Source organism: Nymphaea colorata, chromosome 5, assembly GCF_008831285.2.
Source record: "Nymphaea colorata isolate Beijing-Zhang1983 chromosome 5, ASM883128v2, whole genome shotgun sequence".
NCBI lineage: Eukaryota > Viridiplantae > Streptophyta > Magnoliopsida > Nymphaeales > Nymphaeaceae > Nymphaea > Nymphaea colorata.
This window is the reverse complement of record NC_045142.1, coordinates 941,362-958,484: the sequence shown is the minus strand read 5'-3', so window position 1 is coordinate 958,484 and position 17,123 is coordinate 941,362. Positions and strand designations below refer to the sequence as shown.

The following is a 17,123-nucleotide window of genomic DNA, read 5'->3' as shown; positions in this document are numbered from 1 at the left end:
CAATCTTCCTCAAACTATCAAATGGATGCTTGCTTGATCTTTCTTAACTCTGACTACCAACCATCTCAGATTGAGTGGAATAGCAAAGTTGAACAGCACAATTTTAGCTTCATATATAGGAGAATATGCAAAAACATGTAACAACGAAAGTTCGCCTTCCAGCATGCCAGGTTTTATCCGGAGGCTCCAATTTAGCAATTGTCAGTAAAAGCCTATCATGTATGAGAAAATTCAGAAAATAAGGGAGACATGTTTTTGTGATTATGGACAAAAGCGAGCCTTAAATGAAAATTCAGAATAGTCATTCAATGTATGTAAGTAGATACAGATACGATTCCCTTCATCGCTGGAGCATTAATCTTGAGGGATGTTGCTCTAAATCATAAGCACTGGTTCGAATCTCAGGAAGTTCTGGCCAGGACATACGCTACCCTTTAGGGGTTGATCCAGATCAGCCCTGGGTCTGAATCTTATACTTTAACCATGCATAAGTTAGAATTGGTTTGATTTGTTTGATCTAAGATTTGCAAAAAATTGTAGTTGAATTGGGTTGGAGGAGCTTGCCTAAACAAGAGCTCATAGGCAGCTTATAATAGTATCTTTCTTTCAAAAAGATACTGCATGTTTCGATGATGAGGGAAATCATCAAGTGTCTCTAGCAATATTGAATTGCTGGCCTAGAAAGTCAGAGATTGGTGCTGCAAAGTAACTACGGTTTTTTTCTCGTACCAATAACCAGAAAAACTAATGGGTATTGAGTTCTTGTTCTGTATGAACATGAAGAGTATCTCATCCTACCACACAGGAAAGAACGGAATCTCCCACTCAACCCTTTGCCCCCGTAAGATATAGGGCATGTTTTGAGGTCTTTTAGTGTCAGCCCACTGCACTACAACTTGTGCATTGGTAGCCCTTTTTTACAGTACAAAGAGTTCATGGTATGAAAATTAGTAACGAACTGCTTAACAGCCCCCGGCCTAACTGTTAGGCTAACTCCCTCATATATATCGAGTTCCTGTTAAGAGATCCTCTAGCTTTAGACACCACTTTGGTGTCAGAGCATGAATGAAACAGTAGCTTTTATCTTTGAAAGTTGTGAACATCTGCACCGGACCATGAGAAGTTGGCAATTATTGAAGGGCATCCGATTCAAGATTGGAGAGAGAGAGACCTTACTTGAATTGAGATAGGATTTGCCCCACTAATCTGCACTTCTTTCAGCAAAGAAAAAGTATTCCTCATTGAATACAACGCAGTGGGGTGTGATTGTTACACCTTTAATGGGGAATTAATGCACATATATCCCCTTCTTTGTAATCATGAGTACGGGTTTCATCTCGTATAGGTATCGTCATATGCTATTCTTCTACCACTTTGTGAGCCCCGGTCACCTTAACCTTGAAATAAGAATACACAACTACCCAAATCTAAAGTGCCAATATTTAGCTTACCTACTAAAAATGATTTGCCTTATCTGTTACAAATGTGAGATTTCAGTGGGCCAAGTTTTTTCTATTTTTGTTTCTTTTTTAGATCTAACGCGGTTCTGAGTATAAGAGATTAAGAATATATTTGGCAGGCTCACCAAGAAGTTGGCCTAACAAACGCAGATATTGTTCGAGATCTAATGAACTAAAGGATTAAAAGATTTTATGTTCTGACCACAACATAAGCACAGTTCTTTTGAATTCTACCGAAGAATGAAACATCTTACCCGATTGCAGAATTCCTATTTTAACAAAATTGATATGCTGAGGAGTCGTTTTAGGCGACTCATTGGCAATATTAATCAAGATAACGAGCTTTTTGATATTTTCCTTTGTTGTTAATAAAGAAAGTTTTAGTTTCAGTGCTAACTTTTGATGATCTTCTTCAACTTAAGCCATTTCATATTTTCTCCTGTCATACACCACGATTCCCTTGTTGTCCACACGGAAAAGTCAGCATCTTATCGAGATTTCCAGGGGTCGCCCCCTTGCTTTCTGATTTTATTGCAACATGTTGTTGCTTTGTACTATTTGTCAAACAAGGATTGAGCACGGTTCCTCAGCCTCCAATTGAGGATCGTGCATCTAGATTTGAAGAGCTGCTTCTCAGTGTAAGATAAAAACATTCTCGTGTAGAATAATATACTTAGAGCTATTTAGAATTATGAAACAAAATTTCATGTTGGCAGCTGGTAGGATTCAGACAATTTAAGTCATGGTTCTAAATCATATATATACATTATTTATGATCCTTCAAATAAGAAACTCCAATCCTTGCTAAGAACCCATGATTAAAGATGTTCTTAGGATTTTAGATCCTCTGTGGTCTTACTAGAGTCCCCAAGAGGTATAGCCTCCTCGCCGTAATTAGAAAAAGGAAACGGATGACAAATGTCAAAACGAATCACAAATGAAAGCTTAGGTCTAGAAACGGTATTGCAAAAAAAGTGGACTACCACAAGGAATTTCCATAGAAAAAGTGGTCCAAATCAAAGAAATTCAGTAAGCAGAAAAACGTAAATATCTGACGTGACGGACCAACTCCCTCCCTCTCTCATTAAACATTCTTCTGTCATTGCTTGCATTATAAATACTGCCTTCTTCTCATCTCTTTCTTTGTGAGAAGCAAGGTAGATCAGAAACAGAAATGGGGGTGCTGGATCACCTCTCCAAATTCTGTACCGTCACTTCCATCCGCAGAAGAAGAAAAGCCATGCAGGTATGACTTGCCACATATTTACTCATCCCTCTCTCTTCTTCTTGTCTCTATTACTCCAATCAGAAGCAGGAGAAAGGCTACCAACATTCCCACCGCCTCTCCTTTCTCCATCCTGCCAACTTCTAGTAATGATCATAAAGTTTACATCTCTCACTTAATTTTCCTCCTGCAGACGGTGGAGCTCAAAGTCAGGCTGGACTGTGATGGCTGTGAAAGAAGAGTTAAACACGCAGTGTCCTCCATGAAAGGTGCAACAATGCAATTACTCTTCATTTCTTAGTGGCTTCTAGAAACCTTTCTTTCCAGTCCACCCGGATAGGAATTGTACTTAAAGGTCATCCAAGTCTGAGAAGGTCAAAAGTTTAATGTCATTAGTGAGTCTCCATTGATATAATTAATTTGGCACGGATCTACCACATGACATACCCCTCCTTGCCAACTGCAGAAAACCTGTTCTTCAGTTCTTCAAGCCTATTTCTAGTCTCGGACTTGCCTGATATATATCAACAAAGGAAAACTGAAGCCTGTATCAATGATATAGACGAAGTTTTCATAAAATTAAGTTACAATTTTGGTGTTGCAGTAGAAGTTAGCTCCCAAAGTGGAATTGATTAACGATCCCCTTTAAGCTTGAGACCAAGGCTGTATTTCCACTATGTAAACAAAATTGTCTTGCCTATAGGTTAACAGTTATTTCAAACTTAAGATTCGTTGATCCTTGCTTTCCAAGTTTGACTGGTAGCCTTGATTCATGAATATGGCATCAAAACAATGACTCATCAATCTCAGATCTCTCTCTCTCTCTCTCTCTCTGACACACACACACACACACACACACAGACAGCTGGATCAGGTCTTCTAATTAATTAGATCAAGTAATCAAATGCGTTCAAGGATGTATATCTTATTTGAATCATTTGACTGATATTAAGATGTATTCGTGACTGTATATGCTAGATCTTTGTGTTAACGTTGTTGCTTGGTGTACAGGTGTGAAATCATATGATGTGATAAGGAAGCAGAACAAGGTGGTAGTCACTGGATATGTGACCGCAAAGAAGGTGATGAAAAGGGTGAGAAGCGTGGGGAAGAAGGCTGAGTTGTGGCCTTATGTCCAAGCCAACTTGGCCTTTTACCCTTATGCAGCGGGGGTCTACGACAAGAAGGCCCCGGCTGGTTTCGTGAGAAACGTGCCACAAGCTGCCGCCAGTCCGAGCGACCCCCATGAGAAGTATGCCTCCCTCTTTAGTGATGAAAACCCTAATGCATGCTCTATCATGTAAAGAAAATATAACTACTTAATGAAAAGATATATATATATATATGTGTGTGTGTGTGTTCTCTCTCTCTCTAGATCATCTCTTTGATCGCTTTCTCTCTTGTAAGGTTGTTCATGGATATGTATGGAGGTCATCACTCATCAATAGGCCCATCTTACATTGAATGCCAAAGAGAATTACAAGGCCAAAAAAGCAAAGGGTCGTGTTCAGCTCATTCATTAAGATGTTGATTGGTGCTCCAGACTTGTTTTACTTCATCTTCAGTCGTGTCTTACTGAACTATTAGTCATGCAGCCAAAGTTCGTTTTGGGAACCGCGAGTGGTTGATTAAATGGGTAATGCTCTAAAACCACGGCCAGCCTTTCATTTTCGGCCATTAATAAAAAAATCCATGAATTAGAGAATATGCAGGGAAGATCTAGAAGTGTTGAGGTCACATGCAATTACTCTCCTGCTTGATTTAGTTAGATGCCGACTGATAAAGGTCGAGTTGTGCATTTGATAATCGTTAAATTTAGTTTTTAATAGTCGTGGAGTTGAATCATATATATAATCTAGTTTTGCAAGGTAGAACCAGGAACTGGTGAAAACTGAAAACCAACTTGAGACAATGATCAGAAGGCCATTAATGGCCAGATATGCTTATTTGAATGCTGCGAAGAACTAAAGCTATTGCTCGTAACAACTTGCCAGACCTTGGACCACACGGCTGTCCAAAGATTTTAGGCCATCAATTTACACAAATTGCGGTGTGACATCCACTGTCAATATCTAACCGTTATTTTCCACAAATTTCCTTTCTTAACAAGTTAGTTTTAGCTAAATAAGAGATTTATGCACACACTAATATGTATTCACAAATATCAATATGACATATGTGTGTTTAACAACCCGACCCACTCAAACCGATAGCGATGATGATATCTTTATGTGGGGATGCACACTGAGGTCCTACACATGCGGACTCTATGCTTTAAAGAAGGTGTTAAATGGTAGGTTGTTCTTGTAATGATATGACCCACACCTGGGCTCAGACCTCTAGTTCGGCAAATCTCAACCTGCCCGCTAAAAGTTTTGGGCTTCAGTCCCAAAAAGGTTACAAGTCATGATTATCAACTATTTAACAACTACCTTTATAATTCTTTGAAGATCTCTACAATTAAGCCTGGGCATCGGGCCGGTGATAAGGAGTCGAGCTCGGGTCGGCCTGACCCGATTAAATTAGAAAACAATATATTTTTAATATAAAATAATATATAAATTATAAATATAATCAATCGTAATAAAATATTATAATTATATATAAAAATTAATAAAATATGTATTAAAAAAATTTATTGTGCCGAACTGAGCTCAGTCAAGCCCACTTGGGCCGGACCAATACGATAAATGATAACTTATCAGGCCGGCCTGGTTCCTTTTTTTTGGGTTTGAGTCGGGCCGGATACTGGGTACCTGTCGAGTGCTAGACCCGACACCCAACCTTACTTACAATCTTTAATGTGGGTCTAAATTTTTAAAGTGTTACAATCCACTCTCCTTAAAACACATACGTCCGCGTGTGTGAGACCTCAAGTCCAAGTGTTGAATCGTACGCTTATACCACTGTAACAACCCGACCAACTCCCAATTTGGGTTCGAGCCCCTGGTCATACAAATCCCAATCCACCCCCTAGTAATTTTTGTTTTAGCATAAAAAATGATAGGAACCAAGACAATCAACAACTTAACAACCCCATTTAGAAGCTCTGCATGACCTCTTAAAATCTTTAATAATGAAAACTTTTTGGGGTATTACAATCCACCATCCTTAAGGCATATATGAGACCCCAGATTCGAGTTTGAACCATGATTTGCCAGATTCGAGTTTGAACCATGCTTTGATACCAAAGTAACGATCTAACTCACTCCTAAGCTTGGACCCTTAGTCCAGTGGATCCCAACCCGCCCTCTAGCAGTTTTAACTCCAGCCCCAAAAAACTAGAAACTATGATTACCAACTACTTGACGACCTCCTTTGCATAAGCCTTTGAAGATCTATTACAATTTTCAATACGAAACTAAATTTTTGACTTTGTTACAATTCTCCTAACCTTTTTGAGCTGTAATATAAATTGTTAAGAGGTGAATTGGAATCTGTCAAACCAAATGCATGAGTTCAATGTAAGAATGGGCTAGGTTGTTACAATATATATATATATATATACATATATATACATTGTATTTCGGGAGAGAATGCATCCAACATGACGATGTCGATATATATTTTATATGGGAAACTTATATAACTGGATAAGATTAGTATTTTATTATATAATTTAAATCACGATTAAAATTTTATATATATATATATATATATATATATATATATATAAGCGAAGGACAAAGACATTTATCTTTTCGTCTTCCCTCTGATTTATCCTTGTTACTAATGCATGGGTAAACATGTTGGAGAGGCCAACTTGTATACGTTGGTCGCATCCCGGGTCCGGCTAAAGCTTTTGTGTGCAACTTCACTCCCACTTCTCCTTGCACGAATCCGTTTATTTTGTAGCGTTTTTATATATGCAGTCAATATCGTTGCCGCGAAAATGTTTTCTGATCTCACAAGGAAGCTCGTTGTTGCCGTTAGTTCATTTTGTGGAAGCTTCTAAGCATAGATGCAAAAAACGCGTATAAAATATTAGAAATAAGTTAGCTATTTAAAACTTAAAAAAATGCAGTCTCCTTTGAAAACAAATGCGTTTTTTTCATGCTTTTTAATTTTTTTCATTTTGGACATTCTTTTCACTTTTTTCAAACTGCTTGTTTTTTATTTTCTAATTTTTATTTGTTACTTATCTACTTAGTTTTTTATGTTTTATATAATTAGTTTCTTATTTATTGCATTTTTTTAAGTTTTAGATTTTTTTAAAATTGACTTTGTGTTCTGCTTGATGTAGAAGTGCAGTTATGAAAAGTTGTGAAATGATATCGAATCCGCCACATGTCCCTCACTTAAAATACTGCTACGGGTCCGATTATCTCACTCGATCTGAGATAGTAATTGGGAACACTGGAAGAAAGTAAAGTACCGCTCGTAGTAACTGTTTCTAATATTGCAAAACAAGTCTACGCTTGGTTGACCAGATTGGGGTACTCGGTCGTTGTAAATATCATCTTCGGGTTTTTTTGATGCAAATTTTCGTTTATATTAATTCAAAGTTTCTTTTCCTCAGAAAAATTTTGAAATTCAAAAAATTGTAGGTTATCTACAAAATAATAGGAAAATTATAAATTACAAATTTCATTTCTTAATTTTCCTACAAAAACGTTGATAAAATCCAAAACAGTTATTAAAGAATCACAATATTTTCATTTTGGTCATATTTTAAAAAATATCACAGGAAGTTCCTCTTTCCTCGCTTCACTCGTCTTTGGCGACACCATTGCAAAATTTTGAAAATGGTGCTCTTGTGACAATGCCCTATCTTTTTTATTTCCTTAAATAGGAATTTGTTGAAAAGCCCAAGGAAGAGAGCAGAAGAAAGCTCATCTTCATATACTGAAGAGAAAATCAAGGAATTTATTTTGAACTTTCATGGTATAATAGAACAGGTTTGATTTTGGATTTCTTTCATTTTACCGCCTCATTTGCAATGTTACTTTAGGCAGTTAAGTGAAAGAATCCAGACAAACGCATATTTTTGTTACTCCATAAAAGGTCAAGCATGTCTCTCTCTCCCTCTCTCTTTGTGTGTGTGTGTATATATATATATATATATATATACATATATATATGTATATGTATGTATATGTATATGTATATATATATACACCCACACCCACACACATGCACGCACACACAAGGCTTAACATATATACAAATGGAAAAGATGATTCATTCACTGTGGTTCCCAGGTAGCTCAAAAGGAATGGTGTTATAGCTACACCAGGCAGTATTCATGAATTAAGAAGGCTAGCAGTTTCAGATCATCATGTTCGGATATCCAACTGTTACTTGAAAAATATCATCTGATTTCCTTGCGTGTATCTTCTATGCATGAATTCCATCTGTTAGCAAACAAGGTCCCACTACCTGTAAAAGCAAGAAATCTAGCATTTCTATTTCGATTATCTTCACCTGAAATCAACTTCTTCCGCACTTCCCTGGTGACCGCTCTACGCTTTATCCTCGACAAATATGGTGGGGAGACGATAAAAGGGCTTTTAATAGAAAGGTCGCCTTCACCATCTGCATTTATATTTTGGGCACAGCTTGTACTCTCATCAGTTGCTATTGCAGTACGAGCATCAAGCGTGGTTTGGCTCCCCTCACTAGGAGTCAGTGGGCTCTCCTGCACGTTTTTGCTTCCAAATATCTTCTCGCCCCATTTAAAGTCCATGGGAGAATTTTCTCTCCGTCTTTTTCTGAAAATAGAGGGCGTGTTTGTAAAGGTTTTAGCTGCCTCCTTCAGTACAGATTCTGGACTTTGGAGGACCAGATCATTGCGTTTAAGAACTGAAGCAGTAACCCCATAAACAGGTGAAGCAGCCATCTGCTGTCGGTGAGTTAATTCAGTGGCATCAAAGAGGCTGGAATCTGCAGGCACCTTCCTACTTGCTGAACCAGGAGACTGGTAGCAAGAAAATGTACATGGAAAGTTGGCACGACTCAAGGACTCGATGTTCCTGTCCACTTGATTGGCTTCACCATCCCTTAGGCATGGCAAACTAGACAATGGGATTTCAGCAAGAGATATTGTTTCAGAAATTCTGCAAGATGAATTTTCTGTAGCGTCATGTGTTTCTTCCATAATGTCATTGGCTTGATTATTATTACTCTTTTCCACACACGACAAGCTTGACGAAGGGATCCCAACATGATTGCCTGGTTCAGAAATTTCCATGGATTGACTGATTTCATCATCTACAACTGAGGCAAGATTTGTCACTTCAGAATTATTGTTAGCTTGATCAATGCCACTTCCTGTGGAGTACTTTCCTGACTTGTTTCTTGAGCTTGCTTTACTGTAACAGAGACCAAATTTAGTTTTTTGGGGCCCTGAATCATCTAAACAGGGCTGTTGTTTTCTGTCTATAGCACCTGAAAAGCTATCTTTGCTAAGAAAAAGTGTTGCAAGTTGTTTCAATATCCAGCCAGAAAATGTTGTTGCAGGATACTCCAACTTGTGCTTGTCGTTACTCTCAGACCCAGATAATTTTGCAGACCGGCCAGCAGGTGGGGATACTGCATCAGAGCAAGTCCCTGTGTTTGAAGATTGCTTGCCTTCACTGTCTGATTGAGTTGCATTTGCCGATAGGTCAGCAGGTTGAGTGACGATGGATACTGCTTGATCTATACTGGAAGTATCTAGATCTGAACTTATTTTCAGATCTCCATTGGACAGTATTGATGCATTCTCAGAACCACGGTTAATCCTTGCATCAAGATTTGGAATCAGTTCCCCAACCATTTCTTCTCTGGATGGTTTCTCTACATCCTTAGCCTCATCATTTGCAGCTGAAACACAAGCAAATACAGGATCTATATGCAAATCTTCCAAGGCTGTTAGGACCAGGTTGCTTGATCCACCGTGTCTATCCAACTCAAGGGCTGATATTGGTTTTATGGTAAAAATGTCGCCAGTTGACCTTGTTGCAGATCCATCGTACATAGGTGACATGAGAGCTGGTAGAAGTTTTATATCTAATGCTTCAGTTGGTGATTCTGTTATATTCTTGGACCCATTTTGTGTACTGAGAATAGAAATAGACATGGGCTTTATGTTTAGCTCCTCATTAGCCAGTCCAGTTACATTCTTGGATGCATCATGTATATCTGAAGCTATAGCTGACATCGAGTGCCCAGCTATATACATACCAGCCTTTTTCTTCAAGGAACTGTTCCAATGATTCTTTATTGAGTTGTCAGTCCTGGACAACAAAAGATGTTAATATGATTAGGCTAAAGATAGCATTTCAATTTTGTAAATGATCAGAATATTATAATGCAAATAGTCTTTCCAAACTAGTATATGATCTTATCATTCAGAAACGTGTCTTTCTTTAAAATGTCATTTTTCAACAAGTTTGACCTATCAACTACCGTAAAGAACGACCCACCACGAAATTCTGTAGTGATTAGTTCACCTGATCTATCATTATGCATGATACAAACCAGGAACTAGAATAGCTAGTCACAGATGTCATATGTCTGGCTAGGTTTCCTAAGCTGCCAGTTCAATGCAAGAGTAGCTCTCACAAAAAGAAACAAATGAACATTTCCATACATTTTCTTTGATGACACGTGATCCATGCCACTGTCTGATCTCCACCAGTTATCTGTGAAAACAATGTAACATCCCTATTTGGATGACAACCGTAGGACCATTTTACAGAGACATGCTAAATTGACATGGGAAACTAGAATTTGGTCTGCTCTTGTATAATGTTCTGGAAACATGAAATTTGGTGTTAAATGCTCTTTGATAAGAGACAAAAGTATTTCATGTCTCTTGTCACCAATTGTGCAACGACTCTGTACCTCATAAATTGTTTCTAAGATGGTGCTGTTCGAGACAAATTGACTCATAATAGTGGACTAAGCATTTTGTGGAATGGACTCTTCATTAATAAAATGGTCTCTGATATTCACGGAGACAAGTGGTCCCAAACTTGTCCAGGAACTTCATGTCGAATATTGCTCCTAAAGCTTTTGGTTGCACTTGCTGCATAAATTGCCATGGCCCCCTCAATGCAAAATGTACCTAAATTCACAAGCACATTACTGGGTATTACAATGTACAGAAGGTTGTATTCTCGTCATTATACAACTGACAGGTTGCAGACTAAGTAACATGGACCTTTCACACAAGTTGCTGCACCTGAGTCAACATGACTTGGGGTGTGGATGCCGCTCAAGTGTAGTGTGGGTGCAGCACTGGACAGTTTGCACACTTTCTCAATGAATCGTTGATAGAATAATTGTTAGTTTGTTCAACAAACTAACAATTATTCTATCAACGATTCATTGAGAAAGTGTGCAAACTGTCCAGTGCTGCACCCACACTACACTTGAGCGGCATCCACTGAACAAACTAACAATTATTCTATCAACGATTCATTGAGAAAGTGTGCAAACTGTCCAGTGCTGCACCCACACTACACTTGAGCGGCATCCACACCCCAAGTCATGTTGACTCAGGTGCAGCAACTTGTGTGAAAGGTCCATGTTACTTAGTCTGCAACCTGTCAGTTGTATAATGACAAGAATATTATATATATATATATATATATATATATATATATATATATATATATATATATAAAATGCCACACCACACCTCACACCTGTATGACATAGCTTTTAGCAAGATGGCCAGTGGTAGTTAATAAGAAGTACATTATTGCCATAATCATGTATTGCTGGATTTTCCCCTCCTTTCTCTTCTCATTTTTCCCATTGTATTTCATTGTTGTTCTTATTTGCCTACAAAACACATAACACAATGACAAGCACCTTATTCCAGTATGCACACAGCCGTACACTCATGACTTGTCCTTTCTGATGACAATTGCTTTATAAATGATTAACAAAAAGCTAGTCAACAGTCAAGACATCAAAGTAGCACCATGATGATAAGAGATCTTACAATGATAGAACCACTCTAATGTTTAAGACTACACTTAATGCAGATCAAGAAATAACATTGCCTGCCGCAAGCATATGTCACATGGGTGCGGGTACGATACGGGTACGGACACGGCAATTTTGAAAATTTTAGATACGCAGATACGGCAAATTTTATATTCTCAAAAATAATAAAATGAAAAAAAACATTAAATTAATAGTTCACTCTTATAAAAAAGTTTGTTTTATCACAGAAGTGCCGAGTATTTGAAAGGATTGTTCATGAAAATAATTAGATGCATCACAAAAAAAGATAAAATGAAAAAAAAAAACATTAAACTAATAGTTTATTTTTTGGCGTGTACCAGCCATGTCCTGTATCCGGATATGCATGTCCACGTATCGGATACGGGTACGTGGGCTAAACTCAAGTATCCGTGTGACAGAGTTGCAAGCATATTAAGACATAGCTTATCATCAATACCTTCCAGGAAGCACTTTTGCTATTTCAGCCCATTTGTTTCCATGTATTCTATGGGCTTCAATGAGTACTAACTCTTCCTCCTTTGTCCAGGCATCCTTCTTGATTGCAGGGTTTAAGTGATTATGCCACCTAAAATACATTTAAAGAACCAACTCAATGCAATAGACCATTTCAAGAGAGAAAAATGAAATGTTGACTGACTGCAGTACTTCAATATACAAAGCCTTAATAATGAACAATTCAAAAAAAATTCTTGCAGAATAAATAATTATTCTGCAATTGCTACAAGAAAAAAAAAAACAAAGAAAGTCCAGCTACTGGAAGTGGCTTAAATTTCTACTAGTAGGCAAAAGCAATAAACTAGAATATATTGTCTAGCTTTTATGTCAAACCATGGACTAGTTGACCAAGTTGGGAGTCAATCGACCAAATCCAATGGGTTAAAATTAGTGTGGTCCATTATTATGGTCTAATTGACTGACTTGGTAACTAGTCCTTACGTATTAGTTATATCTGGTGCATGTTTTGTCCTTTTTCTTTACAAATATATTAAGAAAGGGAGGCCACTGTAATAACTGTGGCATCTCTCTCTCCTTCCCTCCATATGTGTGTGCATATTCAAGTAAAGGGTACCAGTGGATTGATTGATATCTCTTTCATGGTGGTCAATACAGCCATAGACAGTGTCACGAGGCGCTCTTTCTCTCTGTAACTCTTAAGTCTTTTTAGTTTTTTGGCCCCATCGAATAATTTTTTTTTTCCTTATTTGCAGCAAAGGTAGTTTTTAGGTTGTCTTGCATGGCTTTCCTATATCGTGTAGTATCATGTACTATATTTATCGCAAGTTGTAACATAATAAACATAACTATGGATATTTATTTGGACATGTATCCTATATCGTGTAGCATCATGTACTATATTTATTGCTAGTTGTAACATAATAAACATAGCTATGGATATTTATTTGGACATGTATATAACGTAAGGAAAGCAATATTGTAACAAAAATATACAACAAACATGGATATTTATTTTCACTTGTATAATATGTAAGTGAAACTCAAATCTAGCTTAAATAAGCCAAGCCAGAGTAAAATTTTAGTGTGGCTCCTTCAGCATGCAACTTCAGTAACCCACACAGGCACATCAATCAATAACACACCCATTGCTCATGAAGTATCCAAACAATAGTAATGGATCAGGGATACAAAGTATGGAACTTGTTCATTGACAATTTTTGAACATTTTTGGACCTTAGGAAAGAGATATCTTTATTTTGTTAATAGATTAAACAAGCTTGATTATGAGTTAAAAGCAAAAAGAAAAAAAAAACAGGAAAAAAAATATGACCTAGTCTTGAAACCACCTATTTGACCTATGGTGCCCTGGAATCCATTCGTAACATTTTAGTCTCATATAGGTTTGGCACAACTACTTGGACAGTCAGGCAGCTGATTGCAAGGCTTCAGTCTTCTATATATGTATGGATCAAATTATTGTACCACGTCCAGAAACAGGCATATAAATAAAGAAGAATAGTTTCTGAAATGTTCTGATTAATCTTCCCTGTCACTCTCCCAAAAGACCTAACCTTACTGGAAACAGATCCTATTACCAAGTAGTTATGTTTCTTTTTCCTTTTTTGTTAAAGTCAAGCACTTGCTATGGAATGAAGAGAAACAACAGTTACAGCATATCTTCGCTAAAGTACTTGTTTTGGTGTGTTAGCCATGTTACTGTAGAAAACTTCCTCCAAACATGGAAACATGAAATAGTGAAGACATTTCGAAAATAATCCTGTTATTCAGAATCTAAGAACAAAAAAATAAGCCAAACGATAACCAAAGAAGAAAGAAAAATGTAGAATTGAAGTCTGACCAACATCCACAAGAAAAATAAGAACATGGACAGGCCTAGCCACGTTACCTCTCCCGACATTGCTTTCCTATACGGCCTGGCAAGGATTTTGCTATAACAGCCCACTTTGCTGGGCCATATTTTTCAACCAGTTTGATTATTATATCATCTTCCTGCAAGGAAAACAGAAGATAGGAAATGTCCCACATTAACATGCAAGATTCAGATATATATATATATTTAAACATCAGAAAATTCTCTGAGAAGTGCAAAACCTCCTTGGTCCATGGCCCCTTCACTAACTCAGGGTTAAGAACCTTTTGCCATCGATGAAGGCATTGCACTTCTGTCCTATCTGTGAAAAACTGTGCTGCATGCCCACCAAATATGCAACTATGTCAATTACCTGGGTAATAAATCACCATTGAAAACTTTCATAGCACTAGACATCAAGCAAAACTTAATAACAAAGCGACAATTCAAAACAACTGTTTATTTATACATGTTGTCTTCAGAGCCTTCAAATATTAACAGCACAAAACTCTCACAAAGAAAATGTTCAACTCTACCATAAATTCCGGAGGCTGACATCCTATGGTATTTTGAGAGTAGGGGGGAAAGTAATTCTAGCAGAAAAGGACACGGAAAGAGAGTTTGCTTATGTGCAGTCATCCATGCAAATGCCAACCATGTGGTATCAGTCACCTCAGACTCTCAGGTTACAAACTCATATAGAATATTCAGCCATAGGGTGAGCATTTGCTAAAACCCTGATATTGGCTTCTTGCAAGCAAATATCCATCAGCAATTACCAGAGCTCCATCCAGTAAAGAAGAGCCGGAAAATAGTGTCATTCATCAAAGTCCTCTAATGCAGGGAAGATAACATGCCAAGCAGGTAAAAATTATATGTTTATGTCAAATGACTCATTTTTGGGTCACATGATGATTCTTACTCTATCATAATCCTTAGTTTATTCAATTACTGTTCTTCATTGATGCTGATATTTGCCAAGTATCCCCCAAAAAATTTCATAAAAAATCTGATTTGCAAAGAAAATATGTAATTATATTTAGAACGGTGCCCCAAGGAGCATAACTGAAGCGATACACATTATCATGAACATAGAGTTGAGTCAGTTGAGGTTCCATGAATTCCATATCCACTGCCACATCAAGTTTCTCCATCAAAACAGTACCAGAAGTCTTTTTACAAATTTGAAAAGCGTAAGTTACTGATTCAGTCATTGAAAAGAAAAGCAAGAACTAATAACTAAGCTACATCTGTGATCAGAAGAAGAGATGCAAACCTATTTTTTTCCAATTTTTTCCCTTGAAAAATTTGACTGCATTGTGCAACATCTCATCCTGTAGAATCAGAAAGACATGAGTTACCTGAATTGCATCAGTAAATAATTGAAACGATAACATCACAAGTAAATCATAATGAAATTAAAGCAGCAGGTTTCCACGTAAAATGGGAGTAGTAACATTATCTTTTTGCAAAATGGATCTTTTAGTTGAGACTCAGGCTGTGACATGTCTAATGACAGGTTCTTTAAATTTACCATGGATGTTGGAGAGAGAGAAAATAACTACCGAGCTAGAAGCAAAAAAACAAACAAAATGACCTTCAGATTATAATTATTTTACCTCTTCTGGTGTCCAACCGCCCTTTGCTCTCCGAATTGGTCCACTCCTCCTAAATTGAATTTCAAGAGGCATCAATGAAACATACAGTGAAGCCATCTAAGCTTTTCAGCCAAGAATCCAACAATTTTCAGCAGAAGGCAAGGTCATTATACTATAAAAGATCAAAAATAAGATGAGAAAAATAAAAGAGCACTACAGTGAGAGAACAAAGAATATGGTTAAAACTGAAAAGAACAGGATTTGACAGAAGAAAACACATTTTGCATTTATAATTTCGTTGATATTGTAATAAAAGATTCCAAGGCTATTAGCTAGACCAGATATACACTTCCGAAGTTACTCAAAAGATTTAAAGTTTTACCAATTCTTTTAACGAAAGTGGACAACATCATGCGCTACACTTGCGTGTGCTAACATTTCGGCTGGCAATTTGAGATAGCATGGATAGATGTATCCTAAATACAGCAATAAATGCAAAATAATGGATATGACCCTTACTAATTCTGGCATCAGAAAATAAGCCCCTCCTGTCATTGAATGGCTAACGACGGCTTGTTCATCATAGAACGCAACCATCATTTTACCAAAATTTCAATCACACGGAGGATCGATCAGCTATCAATGATAAAAAATCGCTGTTCGTGTCGCATTCCATGGTTGGAACTACGATCATCGCACAACAAGTATTGAAGGAAAACAAACAGAACGAGAAAATTCCGATCACTCTTAAAAATTCATCCTAGGCCCATGACCGATGCACTCTTACCCGATCATGCAACTTCAAACCAGAATTGATTCACAAAGCATCAAGGATGAACCAGACGACACGATTAAGCGATCGCAAGCCATCAAAGAACACAGAAACAACAAACAAAACAGAAACAATAATCTGCATCTCCATTAACAGCAATAAAAAAACGAACGGAATCCAACACACCGATGAGACGGGCACGCAGACGCGGGGCTCGAGCATCTATCAGAATCCGACGACAGGCAGACAGCTACGGGGAGCTGGCTCTCGGCACAGTCCAGCTCCTTCTTCGGCACGGCCACCGCTTCCCCCGACCATTCTTCCACCATCACCGAGACGCAGATGAAGTTCACGACCTCAAAGAACCCTAGAAAGGCAGCTAAATTTCTTCCAATCGAGAACCGAGACCAATTAACGAAGTCCCGAGGAATTCAGATCTCCTACATCTGGAATCCCACCTCCCGAACGCCAGCAGGGGAAGAACGAGAAGAAGAAACTACGAAAAGAAGCGGAAACCCCACAGAGGAATAGAGAGAGAACCACAACGCCAGCTCTCAAAAATGGAGCGGTAAGTTATGGCGGGAGAAGAAGGAAACCGAACCCTAGAGAGAGGAGAGAGAGTGAGTGAGAGCGGAGAAGAAAGAGAGGGAGGGAGGGAGGGAAGGCCGTTGCGAGTTTCTTTATGTTTTTGGCTGAAGGAGGGAACGTCTGCGGGAGGCAAACGACGCCGTTAGGAGCCGTTCGTGGGATTTGAACGGCTGCTAACGCTTTCCGTCGGTGG

General features: G+C 37.9%; 2 protein-coding genes across 2 annotated transcripts; one reads left to right on the top strand and one right to left on the bottom strand.

Moving 5' to 3' along the window:
- Window positions 1-2,586: 2,586 nt before the first annotated feature.
- LOC116254683 (heavy metal-associated isoprenylated plant protein 20-like) lies at window positions 2,587-4,422 on the top strand. Its single transcript, XM_031630220.2, has 3 exons — window positions 2,587-2,706; window positions 2,879-2,954; window positions 3,697-4,422. The coding sequence occupies exons 1-3, from the start codon at window positions 2,635-2,637 to the stop codon at window positions 3,987-3,989; spliced, it is 441 nt and encodes a 146-aa protein (XP_031486080.1). The 5' UTR covers window positions 2,587-2,634; the 3' UTR covers window positions 3,990-4,422.
- Window positions 4,423-7,845: 3,423 nt separating this feature from the next.
- LOC116254273 (uncharacterized) lies at window positions 7,846-16,979 on the bottom strand. The gene is made up of 7 exons (XM_031629542.2): window positions 16,529-16,979; window positions 15,592-15,640; window positions 15,249-15,306; window positions 14,215-14,309; window positions 14,009-14,112; window positions 12,083-12,211; window positions 7,846-9,902 (listed from the first exon to the last, which is right to left on the bottom strand). The coding sequence occupies exons 1-7, from the start codon at window positions 16,669-16,671 to the stop codon at window positions 7,997-7,999; spliced, it is 2,484 nt and encodes an 827-aa protein (XP_031485402.1). The 5' UTR covers window positions 16,672-16,979; the 3' UTR covers window positions 7,846-7,996.
- Between the last annotated feature and the right edge of the window lie 144 nt (window positions 16,980-17,123).

What these genes read in the sequence shown, in the direction of transcription:
- LOC116254683 (XM_031630220.2), top strand. Translation starts at nt 2,635, where the DNA reads ATGGGGGTGCTGGATCACCTCTCCAAATTCTGTACCGTCACTTCCATC. An exon ending in GAAGAAGAAAAGCCATGCAG is followed by an intron (nt 2,707 to 2,878) that starts GTATGACTTGCC and finishes TTCCTCCTGCAG; the next exon opens with ACGGTGGAGCTCAAAGTCAG. An exon ending in CGCAGTGTCCTCCATGAAAG is followed by an intron (nt 2,955 to 3,696) that starts GTGCAACAATGC and finishes CTTGGTGTACAG; the next exon opens with GTGTGAAATCATATGATGTG.
- LOC116254273 (XM_031629542.2), bottom strand. Translation starts at nt 16,671, where the DNA reads ATGGTGGAAGAATGGTCGGGGGAAGCGGTGGCCGTGCCGAAGAAGGAG. An exon ending in AAAAAATTGGAAAAAAATAG is followed by an intron (nt 14,310 to 15,248) that starts GTTTGCATCTCT and finishes GTGGGCATGCAG; the next exon opens with CACAGTTTTTCACAGATAGG. An exon ending in GCAAAAGTGCTTCCTGGAAG is followed by an intron (nt 9,903 to 12,082) that starts GTATTGATGATA and finishes TTTGTTGTCCAG; the next exon opens with GACTGACAACTCAATAAAGA.